Below are 14,248 nucleotides of genomic sequence, written 5' to 3' on the forward strand. Positions count from 1 at the left end.
GCCACCCAGATCTTACTCAGCGTTTCTCATTGTGTAGTACAGGCTGGAACAAGAAACGGACAGGATTAAGTTCCCTGGCACACTCTCTGCCTGACCCCCCCCCCCCCCCCACCCCCCCAGCCTGAGTCTCACCCCAGTGTTGCAACTGTTCTTTTCTGCAATTGAGCTGCTCTTACCTCGCAGGTGACCACCCCCACTGTCTGAGATTTCGATGGTACCTGCCCGCCACAGACTGCCGCCCTGGTGGGGGCCGGGGTGGGCCTGCATCAGTGCCTTTGCCAAATGCAGGGGCGCGCAGACCTGCATTGTCCTGAGTGGGCGGATATTTTGGCACCTTTCACAAGGAGAGGAGGAGTAGCTGAATGGAAGAATATTAAGAGGAGGGGCTTAGTAATTAATTACTTTGGATTTTAGCATTAGATTTTAGGTAAAAACCTTAAATGGCCAGTGAAATTGGAAGCCTGTTTCTGGTATCAGTTAGTGCATCACAAACTGTAATGTGCACATTTATTAAATGATATTTTTGGTTAGAAACCAGTTTTACCCATAAGGCCATTCCGGTTTAGTGGCTGTCGCTGTTATTTTTTTCTTCCTCCTCACACTTGGAAAAATCCCCCAAATGATGATCCTAATTAGGATTAAGGCAGAGGTCACTCAGTTTGGACCAGAATGGATGGTATTTTCAGCGAGCAGGCATGGGCCATCTGTGCGCAGCACAGTGAGCAGCTAATTCTGACACCGGGCACGGCGGGACTGTTCCTGGAAGCCCGAGTGGGGGACACACTGCTTGCCACAAAACGCCGCCTCGCGCCAAATTAGCTACAGCCTATTGTGTCGGAATTGCATCGCACTGGAACTTCGACCCCAGCAAAGGGAATGAAAATGTGTTTAATTCTGCTGACTTAGTACACACCTAAAAGCAGCAGTCATCTGAACTGCTGATAAGGTCTTTCCAAAAATTCTCACTTACCTGCGAAGTGACGTTTATATTCTGGACTTATATTCTACGTAGAGCGGAATTTACCTGAAATGCAAAACACCAGTGTTTTTTCTGATGTCAACATCAAGGAATCAAGAATTCAAAAGCTTTATTGTCATTTGTACAACCACAAAGAAGTACTTGCTTACCTCCCTTTATACTTAAACAACATATAGTGATGAAGCACAATACATCGCAGAACATAATAGTGAACACACGTACAATATACAGACAATATATACAATATACAAGCAGTATACAGTAACATACAAATAGGACAACAACATGCGGAGGTTAAAGTACTAGTGGATGATACTGTGAGTTATCAGTGTGTATTTGACATTCTTAATACTTTTGGGAAGAAGCTGTTCCTGAGCCTTGAAGGTTTGGTCCTGAAGGACCTGTAGCGTTTTCTGGAGAGGAGGAGGGAGAAAAGTACCTTTGCTTGGATGGCTGTGGCCTTTTGGTCTTTTCAGGCAGCCGCCTCAGTCCGCGGGTGCTGTGTTCCTGCTCTCCTGGGTTTCTTCATTTGTGTCGTTACATTTGGGCCCCTCGGCTGCGGGTTTTACATCAAGAGAGGTGACCTGTAGTCAACTGAGCAGAGTCTAGACAGGCAGAAGAACCCTCATTCGATGGGGCCTGCTGCAGAAGCAGATCCCAGTGGGAAGAGCAGTTTATTACTTGTGCTATCACAGACCGAGTCGATCGATACTTTGTGTAGATCACCATGACAGTGAGTGTGCCCAGTGAGGAAACCTAGAAGGGGCTCAGTTGTGCCGGATTTTGCCCTGAAGAAGCACGGGGTGGCCTTAATTTCATTTGACGAGGGGAGAGCGCTACATCTGTTTATTGTGGCCCGACAGGTGAAAAACGAGCCAATTGCGCAGATAATGATGGGTCGCGGGTCCGGGGCAACCATGAAGAAGCCAGTGATGCAACAGGGTGATTTCTACCTGAAAGTGTGAGCGATTAGCATGTGGCGTGGTCCGGGACTGGTGCTGACAGCTGCTATGAATAACCCGGCAGGGGGGTTCTCAAACGCTATCCTGCTCACTGACAGATTTGCTCCCCACCCACGCCTACAAATTATTCGCAGCCGTCATCCATCAGTTGGGCGTGCCTCTGTGTTTGCATCATGTCATCATTTGGGGGGGTACAGCTGTGTTTCATGCACTAATTCTGATGTGTGTCTGAGGTGTACAGTACCTCAAACTGCTGTATCTCAGTGGTCCATTTTCCACCAACAGAGATCTGGTCCTGTTGAGAAAACCTACTTTTGGTTCTGCGTGTTGTCACCAAAATAAAAACAGGTTCTGAACCAAAGAACTGGTTTGCATTGAGAACCAAGAAATAGTTAGTCCCTAAATGGGAACCATGATGAAATCATGTGTGGGCATGTACATATTTGTTTTGCATCTATCAGTGCAAAACAAATATGGAAGTGAATGCTTATGAATGCTTGTAAGTAAACAATGCTGTTGCTGGTGTTCTCTAAACTCTACCTACTCAGCTACACCCACCCATGATGATGCAATGGTGCTGAGCGCTGAGACAAAAATTGGTGGAAATACAGGCCGGTTCCTGGTTGGCACCTGGTTCTAAACTAAACTTTTTCGTGAAGCGGAACAGAACCATTTTTTTGTCTGTGGAAAAGCGCTAAGTGTTTATCAACCCAGTCCTTGGTGACTACATCTTTGCTGCATACCAGCTCACCACAAACCTGTATCAGGTATTTGGTGTTCTTGATCATTTGGTTTGGTCTTGATTGTTTGGTTCATTCTTGATTGTTTGGTTCAGCTGATCTGGGAGCTAGGAGGGAGGAAAAATGTGTACTGTCTTCGAAGACCCGATGGACTGGGTGGAGACAAACGGCTGTAACTCAAAGACAAGGGACAAGTATGACTGACACAACAGGGCATGGTGTGTTTGCCGTTCATGTTGTAGTCTACTGAACTCATCGTTCACCAGGTTGAGAAGGGCAGATGTTACATTCTTGAAAGAAATGACATCTGATTTGGTGTGGTCCTTCTGAATGGCTTTGAGCAAGGCACCAAGTAGAAGGAGTTTCTCGTACCTTCAGCGGAGCAGCAGAAGACAGTATTTGTTCCAGTGTGTGCAGACTGCCTGCAGAGTGAGAATGGGCACTCTGCTAGCTCCTTATGATAAGATTAGTAGATTATTCAATATCACCTAGCCTCTTTATTTCCGTTCCAGGATATGCTGAGAACTTGGCCTTTCCAGAGTCCTATATACAGCTTATTCATTAATCTATCCTCTAACCCAGGACCATTCAAATCACATTCCTCAAGGTCCAAGCCCTGCTGATTTCTAGCCTTCCTTTGCCTGGGAACCAGTTGTGAAGCCTCTGGCTAATCAGAATCAGTACTTATTAAACTAAGTACATGGAGGAATTGAAAACAAGGGCTGGATTTGGGATTGAGGCACATGATTTGTAGAGCCCTGCTCTAATGTATTATCCTGGTCATGGTCAAAGGGAGCCTATACCAGGTAGCACAGGGCATAAGGTTGTGCTACACCCTAGATAGGAGTCCTGTCCCAGGCTCACACATACAGTCATACTTTAGAGACACCAGTTAGGCCAGTGGTGTATTTTTGGGTTGTGGGAGGAAAACAGTACCCAAAGGAAACCTCACATGACACGGGGAGAACATGCAAACACCACACCCAGAGCAGAGCCAGGATTCAGGCCTCCTGCTTTGGAAGCTTGAAACAACAGTGCTAACCACTGAGTCACTGGGCCACCACAGTATAACTTCTGGTAAATGTGAATAATGAAATCTGAAAATATAGGCAACAGCTGCTTAGCTCTGTCGCAGCCTTGTCTACACTGCAGAAGCATATATTTTTATTTGCACGGAGGAAGAACTATTGCACGTTTACCACGATGGCATTGCAGAATGATTAAAACAGGATGGTTGTTAAAAAATTAGTCGGGAATTTGTAGTTGTCTGTAATTTCTTTTGGCATTTGCACCATTAATTGTTTTCAGTTGTTCGTTCTTAAAATGCTGTGATTCAACTGTGCTCCAGAACAATGCTCTCTGATGGAGGAGGTAACCTTCACGTCTTGTTTTAAGACTCCTTTCCAGGGGAACATTAAGTCTTCGGTTTTAGGCCAACAGTCACTCACGTGGTGTTTTTATTTTCTTAAACAATATCAGACCCTTTAATGTCAAGAAATAATTCCTTTCCTTTGAACCAGTAGTGGGATGGGGCTACTGGCCCCAGCTAAAAGGGGACACTGGCCCCAGCTAAAAGCTGATTGGCCTCTGTAGAGCCCCCTCCCCTGTCTCTCACTGATTCAGTATATCTCATTGGTTCATGATTGGTTCTATATGAATTAAGGCCGCTCCTATGCTCCCAACCTTAAAAAATCCTTGAATCGCCCCTGCTTGAGTAAAGCCAAATTTGAGATGCTTTAGGAAGCAAAGTGGACGGATGAGGATACAGGACTTGCCAGAGAGGGAGAACCATGTCCGGCGGAGCTCTGAATTGGCGTGAACTTGGAATACTTCCGTGAGAAGGACACTGCTGATGCCAGCCATTGTCTTGTTGATTTAGCATTCATTTACTCCCACTGGTTGAATCTGTGTTACAAAACAAAGGCTACCACTAGCGTTTGCAGTGGTTTTGGCTGCTTAAAGCTAGGTGTCATGGTGCAGTGAGGATACTCTTTTCGTAGTGGGGGAAAAACATAATGATCGGGTCAGTGCATTTTTTGCAGCATTTTTTGGATGCTGTATGTTATTTCGAGGTTGCAAAATGAATGCATATGGGCAACTGGAGAAGCAGACACATCATTTTACCAGATGAGCCAAGCCAATGTCTTCTTGGGGGATGCAACAGGATAATTCTGCAAATAATGGTGTTGGTTGTGGGCAGGCGAAAGTATGCAGGATTCGGCCAGCGTGGCTGATGTGAAGTGACATGTTCCCAGGCACCCTGAAACACAGCCCATCCTCTCTCTCATTGGTCGTCTCAAGCCCCGTAAATCAGTGAGAGCTCACCCCCGCAGGCGGGACTGACGTTGCTGGGCAGGAGATTTTATGTCGTCAACGGACCCATTTTGAGGGCAACAACATTACGGTGCCTTTGGAGAAGATGTGCGAGGAATGTTGGAAAGCTGGCCACCTCACGCCAGGCACATTATTTTTGTGTGTTTTTAAAGAAATGTATGTCAGAGACCAGTTAGATTCTGTATCACTTGTGCATCCCCAAGCAGGGCTTACTACTATTTATAAACATGTTTATAAAAATGTTGACTGAGGTGAAGAAAAGGTGAAGTCATCATACTGTACCATCACTGATTTTTTTTTTGTTTTGTTGTACAGTAAGCAGAAAATCATAATTTTTGCGCAAAAAAATGCCTCAGATCGTTACTATGAGAGATGAAAAACAGCGTATTCAAAGTCTGTTTCACAAAAGAAGGGGAACTAAAAAAAGACAATCCCTACATTCATTTAAGGTTTCCACTTGACAATCCCTGCATGGAACGGTGGAGGTTAACGGAAAACCCTCTGACCGCAGCCTTAGGATATACGCAATGGTAGTGTTTCCACCTCCTGAGAAAAGGCTCTAAACCTGCTAGTCTTAAGTACCTTAATGACAAAAAAGCCAGAGGAACAGTGCGTAAAAATAGTATGAGTTGCCTTGTGTGAGGGAACCGACTGCTGGAACCAGCTGCTCGCGCCGATAGAGCCAGACCTGAAAGTGGAACTTTCTCCTCATCCACAGCTGTGACAACACTCTTGGAGAGGGCGTGTGAACTGGCCGTGAACGCAGCGTGCGTGAACCTCCTCTTTGAATACCGGGACCCTCACTTCTGCTGCAGTTTCCCTAACCTTTGTAAACCTAGAGGCTGATACCAGAAGCTGGTGAAGCCTGCAATGAGCTGGTCACTAATTACAGTCTCTGCTTTGCCGCCATTTTTTCCACGGCACAGCATGGATTATAGAAGCGCGGCTGTGAATGGTTCAAAGAACCTTGGCGCACATCATCTATTGCGATGGGACATTTAATTGACCTTTATTTATTTCTTGAGCTTTTATCTAAGTGGCTATTCTGTCGGGCAAAACGGAATGTAAGAATTAGCAAGGTCATGCCTAAATTCAGAAATGCAATCATTTAATATTGAGGTATTGTGGTCGCGTAGCCTGATATAGTCGCTTCCTTTGTTTTCAAAGGATACTCTCGGTATTCCTGAATTTAATGTCAGAAAAATCACCATCTGCTATTGGATTTAAGCTCTTCCATAGCCTAGGTGACATTCCAGTCGCCCATTCTGTGTCACCCGGTTGTGTTCAGGCTGACCAATGGGGAAGCTGATACCTCAGAGAGTGAACATAGCGGTAAGAGTTCCACTGCTGAAAGTATACATGTGTTTGTACAAACCTCCTAGCCGAAGCACATGATGAAGGCCTTCATGTGGACCACTTGTGGTGCATCACTGCATGTTCTGACATCAGCTGGGACTTGGATGTTTCCCCTCCATCATGAATTCTTCAGGGTAGCATCTCTGCCGATCCATTTAATCCAGCTGCCCGCCTGCTTGTTACCCGGACGATGTTTTCTGGACGACGTCCCTCCTGGGCCCGGTGTCAGACTTGAGTGCACAGCTTGTGATTCAGTCATGAAACAGAGCCAAGATGCGGAAGTTTCAGCTGAGGACCTCCAGTCCAGTCCAGGGGCTCGGTGGGTGTGACAAATTCCTTTGCGAGTCCTAGCTTCCCGAGCAAGGACAGAGCTTTCTTCTGAGAGGAATTCAATCAATGTGGCAGTTTAAAAATAACACGGAACATCATTCACTCGGCTCATTGCCAGACGAAGTGGATGGGCCGAATGGATCACGACAAGCTCTAACTTATTCAGTTTCGGGTCCAATTCAAGATCGGTCCAATAACATTCTTTTTCTGTTTTGCATGAACTTTCTTCGTGGTTTTATAGGATGCTGTCGGAGGAAATCGTTTTTTTCTAAACCCGGTCGGTTACCTGATATCGGAAACAACCTCTCAGAGATTTATTGGTCTTTCGTCCCCTGTAGTGTTACACTTGCTTTGTACCCTGTGGTGAAAACAACATGCATTGCCAGGAGTGATATTACTGGGTTCCTACCTCTGCTATATCGAGTTTGGGAATTTTAAGTTTGCATTCATAACATTGAGATTCTCCTATATAGACAACTTCATCGAGCATTCATGAGTTTTTTGTTTCTGGGGAAACCCGCAAGTGGGCTATTGTAAGCCACCGTAACATTAGGCTTTCCAGAATATTCTGTGCTGACGTCGGAAGCCAAAAATCGAAGATCTGATTCTCGCTCAAGGGGAGAGGGCAGGGACCGATGGATCTGTAATGCCGGGGATTTCATCGCAACATTGCACCGAGATTATAACGGCAAGGCAAGCCGTGTTCCTGACAGTGGAAAGTCAAAGATTAAAGTTGTTGGACTTTATCCAGCTCTGATGTTTAGAAAGAGCAGGGGGTTTTATGGGGCACAGAGAACGTGCAGTGTTTTAAGGCACGATTATCCCCTGGAATGTCCAGCCCGCGCATTATCCCCGCGATAAGGGCAGGCATCCTGTCTTCCTGGATAATGCCTGCCAGCATTCCTCCAGGTGTGAAAGCTTGGTTCAGAGACGACTTGGGGGGGCTTCTCTGCATTGTGTGAGCTCTCCCTCCCTCGCAAGCCCCGACCAGACATCCTTTCCCAAGACCGAGCTCAGGATGACAGGGACATCTGGGCCGCAGGATGCGACGGTGGAAGTAAGAAGGAGACAGGAGGCACCTGCCACCCGCCAGGCATTCATCATCACTTCCCGCCGGCTGGGTAACTGCAGCAGTGTTCGCAGTGCCAGCGGGCTGCTTCAGAGCAGCAGCTGGGTACCCTGTGCCTGAGGAGGATGTCATCATTTGGACGACACGTCGGCAGCCCTTAGCCCCTCCTACGTGTGACCTCACATACAGAACCTAGCCTTAAGCCCCCTTGCGCTGCTAGACGAAAGTCAAACGTCTACACATTACAAGTACAGCCTTGGTTTGTCCTAGTGTAAGATGTGTGGATCGCTGTGGGTTTGCAGGTAACAGCTTGGATTGTACGTCAGTGGGAGCCTTGTATACACGCTCTAAGCATGGGGCTTGTAAACCATGACGATATTCATTCCGATTGAGGTTTTGTTTTTTTTTGTATGTCCCCCTGAGCGACACGGTATCCCACACGAGCTTTGCAACCTTTTAGCTGAATGTCAAGCTAACTTAAGCCTCGTTGCTATGCTAACACCGAGTCGACAGTCTGGCCTGTGAAGCACTGGAAGACATGTCCGTGTCTGACTTAGTAACAGGTTTGGGGGAATGTAGCGACATTTAAGGATGTGAAGTGTCAATGCTATAAATGGGCCGAAAATGCTAATCAAAGTCGAACGTGCCATTTGTAAACATTGACTGTACTTCATATAAATTATAATGTATTTATGAGCCAGGGTGTGTTTTTCAGTGATCCACGTGTTTTAGATTATGGTGAGAAGGCAGTGCAAAACACCCATATGTGAAATCCGAAGCCGTCGCCCCCTATCTGCATACCGAGGACTGGCACATTTTTGGAATGGATTGTTTTCACATGCAATTAGATTTCTCATTATTGTGTTTCGTCCAAACCAGGTGTTGTTAAGATACATATCTCACAGTTATTATCAGATGAATGGCAATTGGATAACACGATAAGTGACATAGCTAATTTAATTAGAGCTCACAGTATCTCCCAGTATTCTGTTACCATCTGATGTCTGGTTGCTTAGTTACAATGAAATCAGATGAGTGAAATCAGATTAATAATAGTAATGAAAGATTATTCTTGGGTGATACTTGAGTTAAGTGACATAGCTCTTAGTGTTTTTATGTTGAATATGAAGAGTCCTTTCTGTATATTAATACATCTGTCAAGTAAAAACGTAGGATTTCTAATGTTTAATCATCTTTTTTTCCTTACCATTCCTTTTTACATCATGTGAAAAACACTGCATATTGAAAATCCAATAAACTCCTGAATGCAAACCCCTGTTTTGCTATCAAAAAATGTTAATATCAGAGATGAAATTGAGAGGATGGGAAAATGGAATATTTGTTTGGATTACTTTGACAATTATCTTTGCTCTTCTGGCTAAGCAGCTTAGATTGTGGCTTTAAAGTGATTTTTAAAGCAAAGCTTTAAGAATCTCGGATTCCCATTTGTAGATAACAGTGGACACCTGACAGTATAGGACTCTTGCCTGATCTTTCCCTGAACAGAGCAGTCTATAAGGTGATTAGGCAGGAATGGTTTTGGCATTCTGATAGTTTACATTAAGAGATTAATGGGTAGTATGACTGTTGTAGTATGTTACTGTCTAAGATGGAAGAATTTGACCATTTCTGGTGAGTTAACATCTAGAATTTAAATGGTTAAGAACAGTAGAACCACTCTAGCCTTTTTATATAAAGCAAATCCAAATATGAACTAAACGGCTACAGTTGCTGAAATGCATCTTGATGAGGACCTCTTCTGCCTCGGCAATGTTGCTCATTCAGTGAAGTGGCGTCTCTTTCGGACAACATTTGGCGTCGTCTGTGTCTTGTGGCGCTGGCGTTGAGCTGAACAGATCCAAAAGCAGTTGGTGGCATAGTCCTGTACAAACCATATATGTCACTTCAAGAATGTTGATGCAGACGTGCTGGCAGCAGAACCCAAAAGACAGACTTGGAATGTTCTGGAAGAATTCTGCATCTGGGGCCATTTGCTGGTTATTAATGTTGTTACTGCTCTGGCTGTGGGCTATGAGGGCTAGCCGCAGACCACGAGGAGCGCTGGTGACCACGGCTGCTCATCTCTGCTCCAGGAGATTTACCACCCTGAGGAGCTTAGGTGCAGCCCTGATTTAACACACCTGATAGATGATCAGGTCCTTCAATAGCATCTCGGTGTCAGATGCCATTATATGCCAGCTATATTGAGGCTCTCCAGGTTGGTAGATCCAGGAGCAGGAATGTGCAGCCTTGATATAGGTGGTCTTCAGCCCGCCCCAGCCGACAAGACTGCAGCGTCGGGGGCAGACAAACGCCGCCAGACGCACTCCATACGTTTTGTTTTCAGAAGTGGGCTAAAAATGGACACAAGTAGATCGTGTCAGCAAGACAGAAAGGGCGTGTTTAGACAGAGGTCACAGCGATATGGGGGGGGAGGTTGTGGTATTAATGTGGAGTTTTGATGCTCATTCCTGTGGTAATCTGCATATTTCACATACTTCTCTTGATGAACCATCTTCATGAGAACCATCTGGATAGAATAGTTTTCGTTGGATATCATTTAATTACTGGATACTGATCATATGCATATATATGTTTTAGCCACTGTACTACAGTTGTACATTATATGTTGTTTGCTTTTCTTTTTAGGCTACGTCACTATCATGGCAGTGAACCTCCGAAGTGAAAATACTACACCGTGGACCGAGGAATTCGGCTGTAAGGGAAAACCATTTCTGTTTTGTTTTTTTTGCTGCTAGATGGGTAGAAGGACTGCAGTGAAACTATAGAAGTTTGTTGTTGAGATGGAGTCGATTTTATACAAGCGAGTGTCTCTCCCCACATGCCGCTGCCAAAACTCAGTCTGTACTTTTCCTCTTTCAGCCATCGAACTATCGTGTAAGATAGAATCCATCATTACAGAAAAACCACGCATTGAATGGAAGAAGATAAAAAATGGTGAACCCAGTTATGTTTATTTTGCGGACGAAGTATCAGGTAAGTTAAGCACAGCTCTCAGCATCGTTATTGTCCTACCATACCTTTTTAGCTGTCTCTTTTGGAGGGAGCTCATTTCTCTTCAATTGAGCTTCCCATCCTTTGAAGTCCTTAGTTAAATTGCCCTAATGAGATGCGTAAAATATCTGAAAAATATCAAATTATACGAAAAGTTTATAATATGAAAAAAAATGTTTTTTTTTTTTGTGGAAGCTGTCAGTGGTTTGATTTTAAAGGCAAGCGCTAAAAACATCCATCCATCCATCTTCCAACCCGCTTATCCTACTGGGTTGCGGGGGGGGTCCCTATCCCGGAAGCAATGGGCACGAGGCAGGGAACAACCCTGGACAGGGGGCCAGCCCATCGCAGAGCACACTCACACACCATTTACTTGCACATGCACACCAAAGGGCAATTTAGGAACTCCAATCAGCCTCAGCATGTCTTTGGACTGTGGGGGGAAACCAGAGTACCCAGAGGAAACCCCACGACGACACGGGGAGAACATGCAAACTCCACACACATGCAACCCAAGTGTGGAGACTCGAACCCAGGTCCCAGAGATGTGAGGCAACAGCACTAACCACTGCACCACCATGCCGCCCTGCGCCAAAAACATAATAAGACCTATTTAAACCTGCTTTTGCTTCCTGCAGGGGATTTAACAGGCAGAGCGAAACTTATGGAACCCGCATCCTTATTTATAACCAATGCAACCAGAACAGACACCGCGCAGTACCGGTGTGAGGTCACCGCCCATAAGGATGACAAGATTTTTGATGAGATTTTGATCAACCTTACTGTAAGAGGTATGTGTGTCCTGTGTTTCAATTTTTTATGTTTATTTGTTTTGTAGCCTTCGATATAATGACGTCTGTGGACCCCAATCGGGCATTAAAATGGCTTTCTTTGGATGCTCAACATAGTGCCAGAGGTTGAAACTGCAGCTCAGCTGCTCAGAATAATTTAGATGGGCAACCAATTACAGATATATTCTCAGAAGAGATTCTTGCAGTTTTGTTGTTGCCAGTAACGCTCCCCGCAAACTTCCATGCGAAGCGTATACTGTAATCCTGCGAGACCACAGCCCATCCTTTACCTGTAAACACGTGGGAGTTCCAGCCATTTTGCGAGGGGCGTTTCTCAGTTATTTCCATCGAAATCCATTTGTATTAATGTCCCCCACCTGTGACGCTGTAAGCTGACACCGTATTGCGTGGGCCGCCATTTCTTGGCCTGAGCCCGCGCTGCGTTCTGACAGGCCGCCACCCAAGGCGTGTTCTGGGCTATATAGGGAAAATCTCTGAAACCGCATCCGAGTTTAACCGGGGCTAAACATGGACGGTGTAGTATGCTGGGTTGGCAAAGTTGAGATCTGTGCTTGGATGCCCTTCCGCGCAGATTCATCGATCTTTATTTGCCCTTCATGGACCGTGGGTTCACCAGCCGTTGGCCGGCTCGATTTCTGACCTTCTGCGGCATCTTCCGCAGTGAAGCCGGTGACTCCCAGGTGCAGCGTGCCCACATCTGTGCCCGTGGGGAAGACGGCCGAGCTCCGGTGCGAGGAGAGCGAAGGATACCCCAAACCGCAGTACCAGTGGTTCCGGAACAATGACGAACTTCCCCTGGACCCCAAGACCAGTCCCAAATTCTACAACTCCAGCTACAGCCTGGATAGCAGCACAGGAACGCTGGTCAGTGGGTGGGGTTTGTTGGGATGTGGAGGGGGCGAAGGCGGGGCCTTTGGGTGGAGCAAGGGTAACAGGAGGGCATTTGAGATATTTTAGGGAGACAGTTGATGTACAGGAGGTCTAAACCACGTAGGCAATCTGCTGTTATCGTGTTCGCATTCCAGGCCTCACTGATCTGTCGCGTGCACTTCCATATGGGCGGCCAACCAGCTGCACCCCCTTCTGAAGGTTGCAGTTATGATACCTCCAGTGTGTACCAAAGAGGGTACAGTAGGCTACCCAAGGAGAATTTCAAACTCTTCCTGGGTGCCTTATTTCTGTATCTAGAGCTCCAGAACCTGCAACCCCTCCAGCGTGGGAGGAGCGTTCTAGCGGTTCCCAAACTGGACCGGAAAGTAGCCCATCATGCGTATCCGGTACTCCACCGCATACTCCATGGAGCCGTGGGGCAGAGCTCTGCTAACGGGTCTTCCTAATTTGTTTGGTCCGCAGAGGTTCAGTGTCGTCAAGAAGGAGGACGCGGGAGAGTACTACTGCAGAGCAAAGAACGAGGCAGGGAACTCACAGTGTGGCCCTCAGAAGATGGAAGTCTGTAAGTGGGTCGTCTGTCATGGCAGGATCCTCCAAAACTATCAGCCAAGCCCCAGGGCTAACTGTTGACACAAATCATGAACACATGAATGAGCCGCAATTCTGGTCAAAGAACTTCCTAACAATAACTTTGATGTTATATCAGGAAATGTCTGATCTTCGTGGACTTTGGACATGCAGTAATTTAAGACCACCTAGGTGTCTGACTGTTTCTGTTATAAGAGGGCGTCTTCCGGACTGCTTGTTGATGTTTTTTTTTTTCTTGCTCTCTTCCAGATGATATCAATGTCACAGCCATCGTACTGGGAGTGCTGGTGGTGGTCATTGTGCTCTTATGTATAACAGTTGGCATTTGCTGCGCTTGCAAAAAGGGCTACTTCGGAATCCAGACACAAACAGGAAACAAGTGAGTGAGGAAATTACGACGACGTGAAAAATAGGGATTGCATGTAAAATTAAACAATTCTTACACCTATAAAGTTATTTGGTGCCAAAATAAATTTCAACACCTTTTTTAAAATTTTTCATTCCTTAACGCTTTAAGAAACAAATATTTTCATTTTAAGGAGCACCACTTTAAGTGCCTGAGTTCAAATGACTTTTGGAGGAAATGCAAAATTAGGCCTACAATTATAGTAATGAGTTTATTTGAGATGGGTGAAAATTGGCACAAGATTGAAACCCAGGGGTCTTTCCAAAATGACCTCAGACTTGCAGATGTACTGAATCTCACTTTATTGCCTTTGTATGATTTCTGGTTACCCAAATGAAACAGTCTTGCCCTTCAAAGCCGTATATTTCAGGTATGATGCATGTATTGGGGTGCTGTGACATTTATGTGTTTTTATTTGTCCTGTCTCACAGCTACAAGGCCCCATCCAAAGGAGATGGAGTGGACTACGTTAGGACAGAAGATGAGGTGAGTGAACAGGATTTGGGGATTGACCATTCCTCCTGGGGTAGACTGTGGATAGAATGCAACACCAGGCTTTCACACTGGCTTTTAACTAAAGGTCAATTTATCAAGCCACATCAACTTTAGAGAAAAGGTCAATTCATCAAACTCCATCCACAAGTGACTTAACATTCATGCTGTTTCTCACCAAAATTTTAAAAAAATGCTAGATGGGTGGGTAGTGGAATCTGTGGTTGTGGCGGTTGGAAAAATTGTAAAGCGCTGATCTGATCTCTTCCTGATT

General features: G+C 45.6%; 1 protein-coding gene across 1 annotated transcript in view; it reads left to right on the forward strand.

Annotated features, from left to right (window-relative positions):
* The window catches only part of jam3b (junctional adhesion molecule 3b), a 31,022-nt gene that overhangs the window by 14,181 nt on the left and 2,593 nt on the right, over window positions 1–14,248 (forward strand). The window contains exons 2-8 of the mRNA XM_023813597.2: window positions 10,420–10,488; window positions 10,654–10,767; window positions 11,424–11,576; window positions 12,259–12,461; window positions 12,951–13,050; window positions 13,326–13,455; window positions 13,914–13,968. Of these exons, the coding sequence (XP_023669365.1) occupies window positions 10,420–10,488; window positions 10,654–10,767; window positions 11,424–11,576; window positions 12,259–12,461; window positions 12,951–13,050; window positions 13,326–13,455; window positions 13,914–13,968 (824 nt within the window). The remainder of the gene's footprint in view (window positions 1–10,419; window positions 10,489–10,653; window positions 10,768–11,423; window positions 11,577–12,258; window positions 12,462–12,950; window positions 13,051–13,325; window positions 13,456–13,913; window positions 13,969–14,248) is intronic.

The sequence above is a fragment of the Paramormyrops kingsleyae genome, chromosome 18 (genome assembly GCF_048594095.1).
Source record: "Paramormyrops kingsleyae isolate MSU_618 chromosome 18, PKINGS_0.4, whole genome shotgun sequence".
In the NCBI taxonomy this organism is placed as follows: domain Eukaryota; kingdom Metazoa; phylum Chordata; class Actinopteri; order Osteoglossiformes; family Mormyridae; genus Paramormyrops; species Paramormyrops kingsleyae.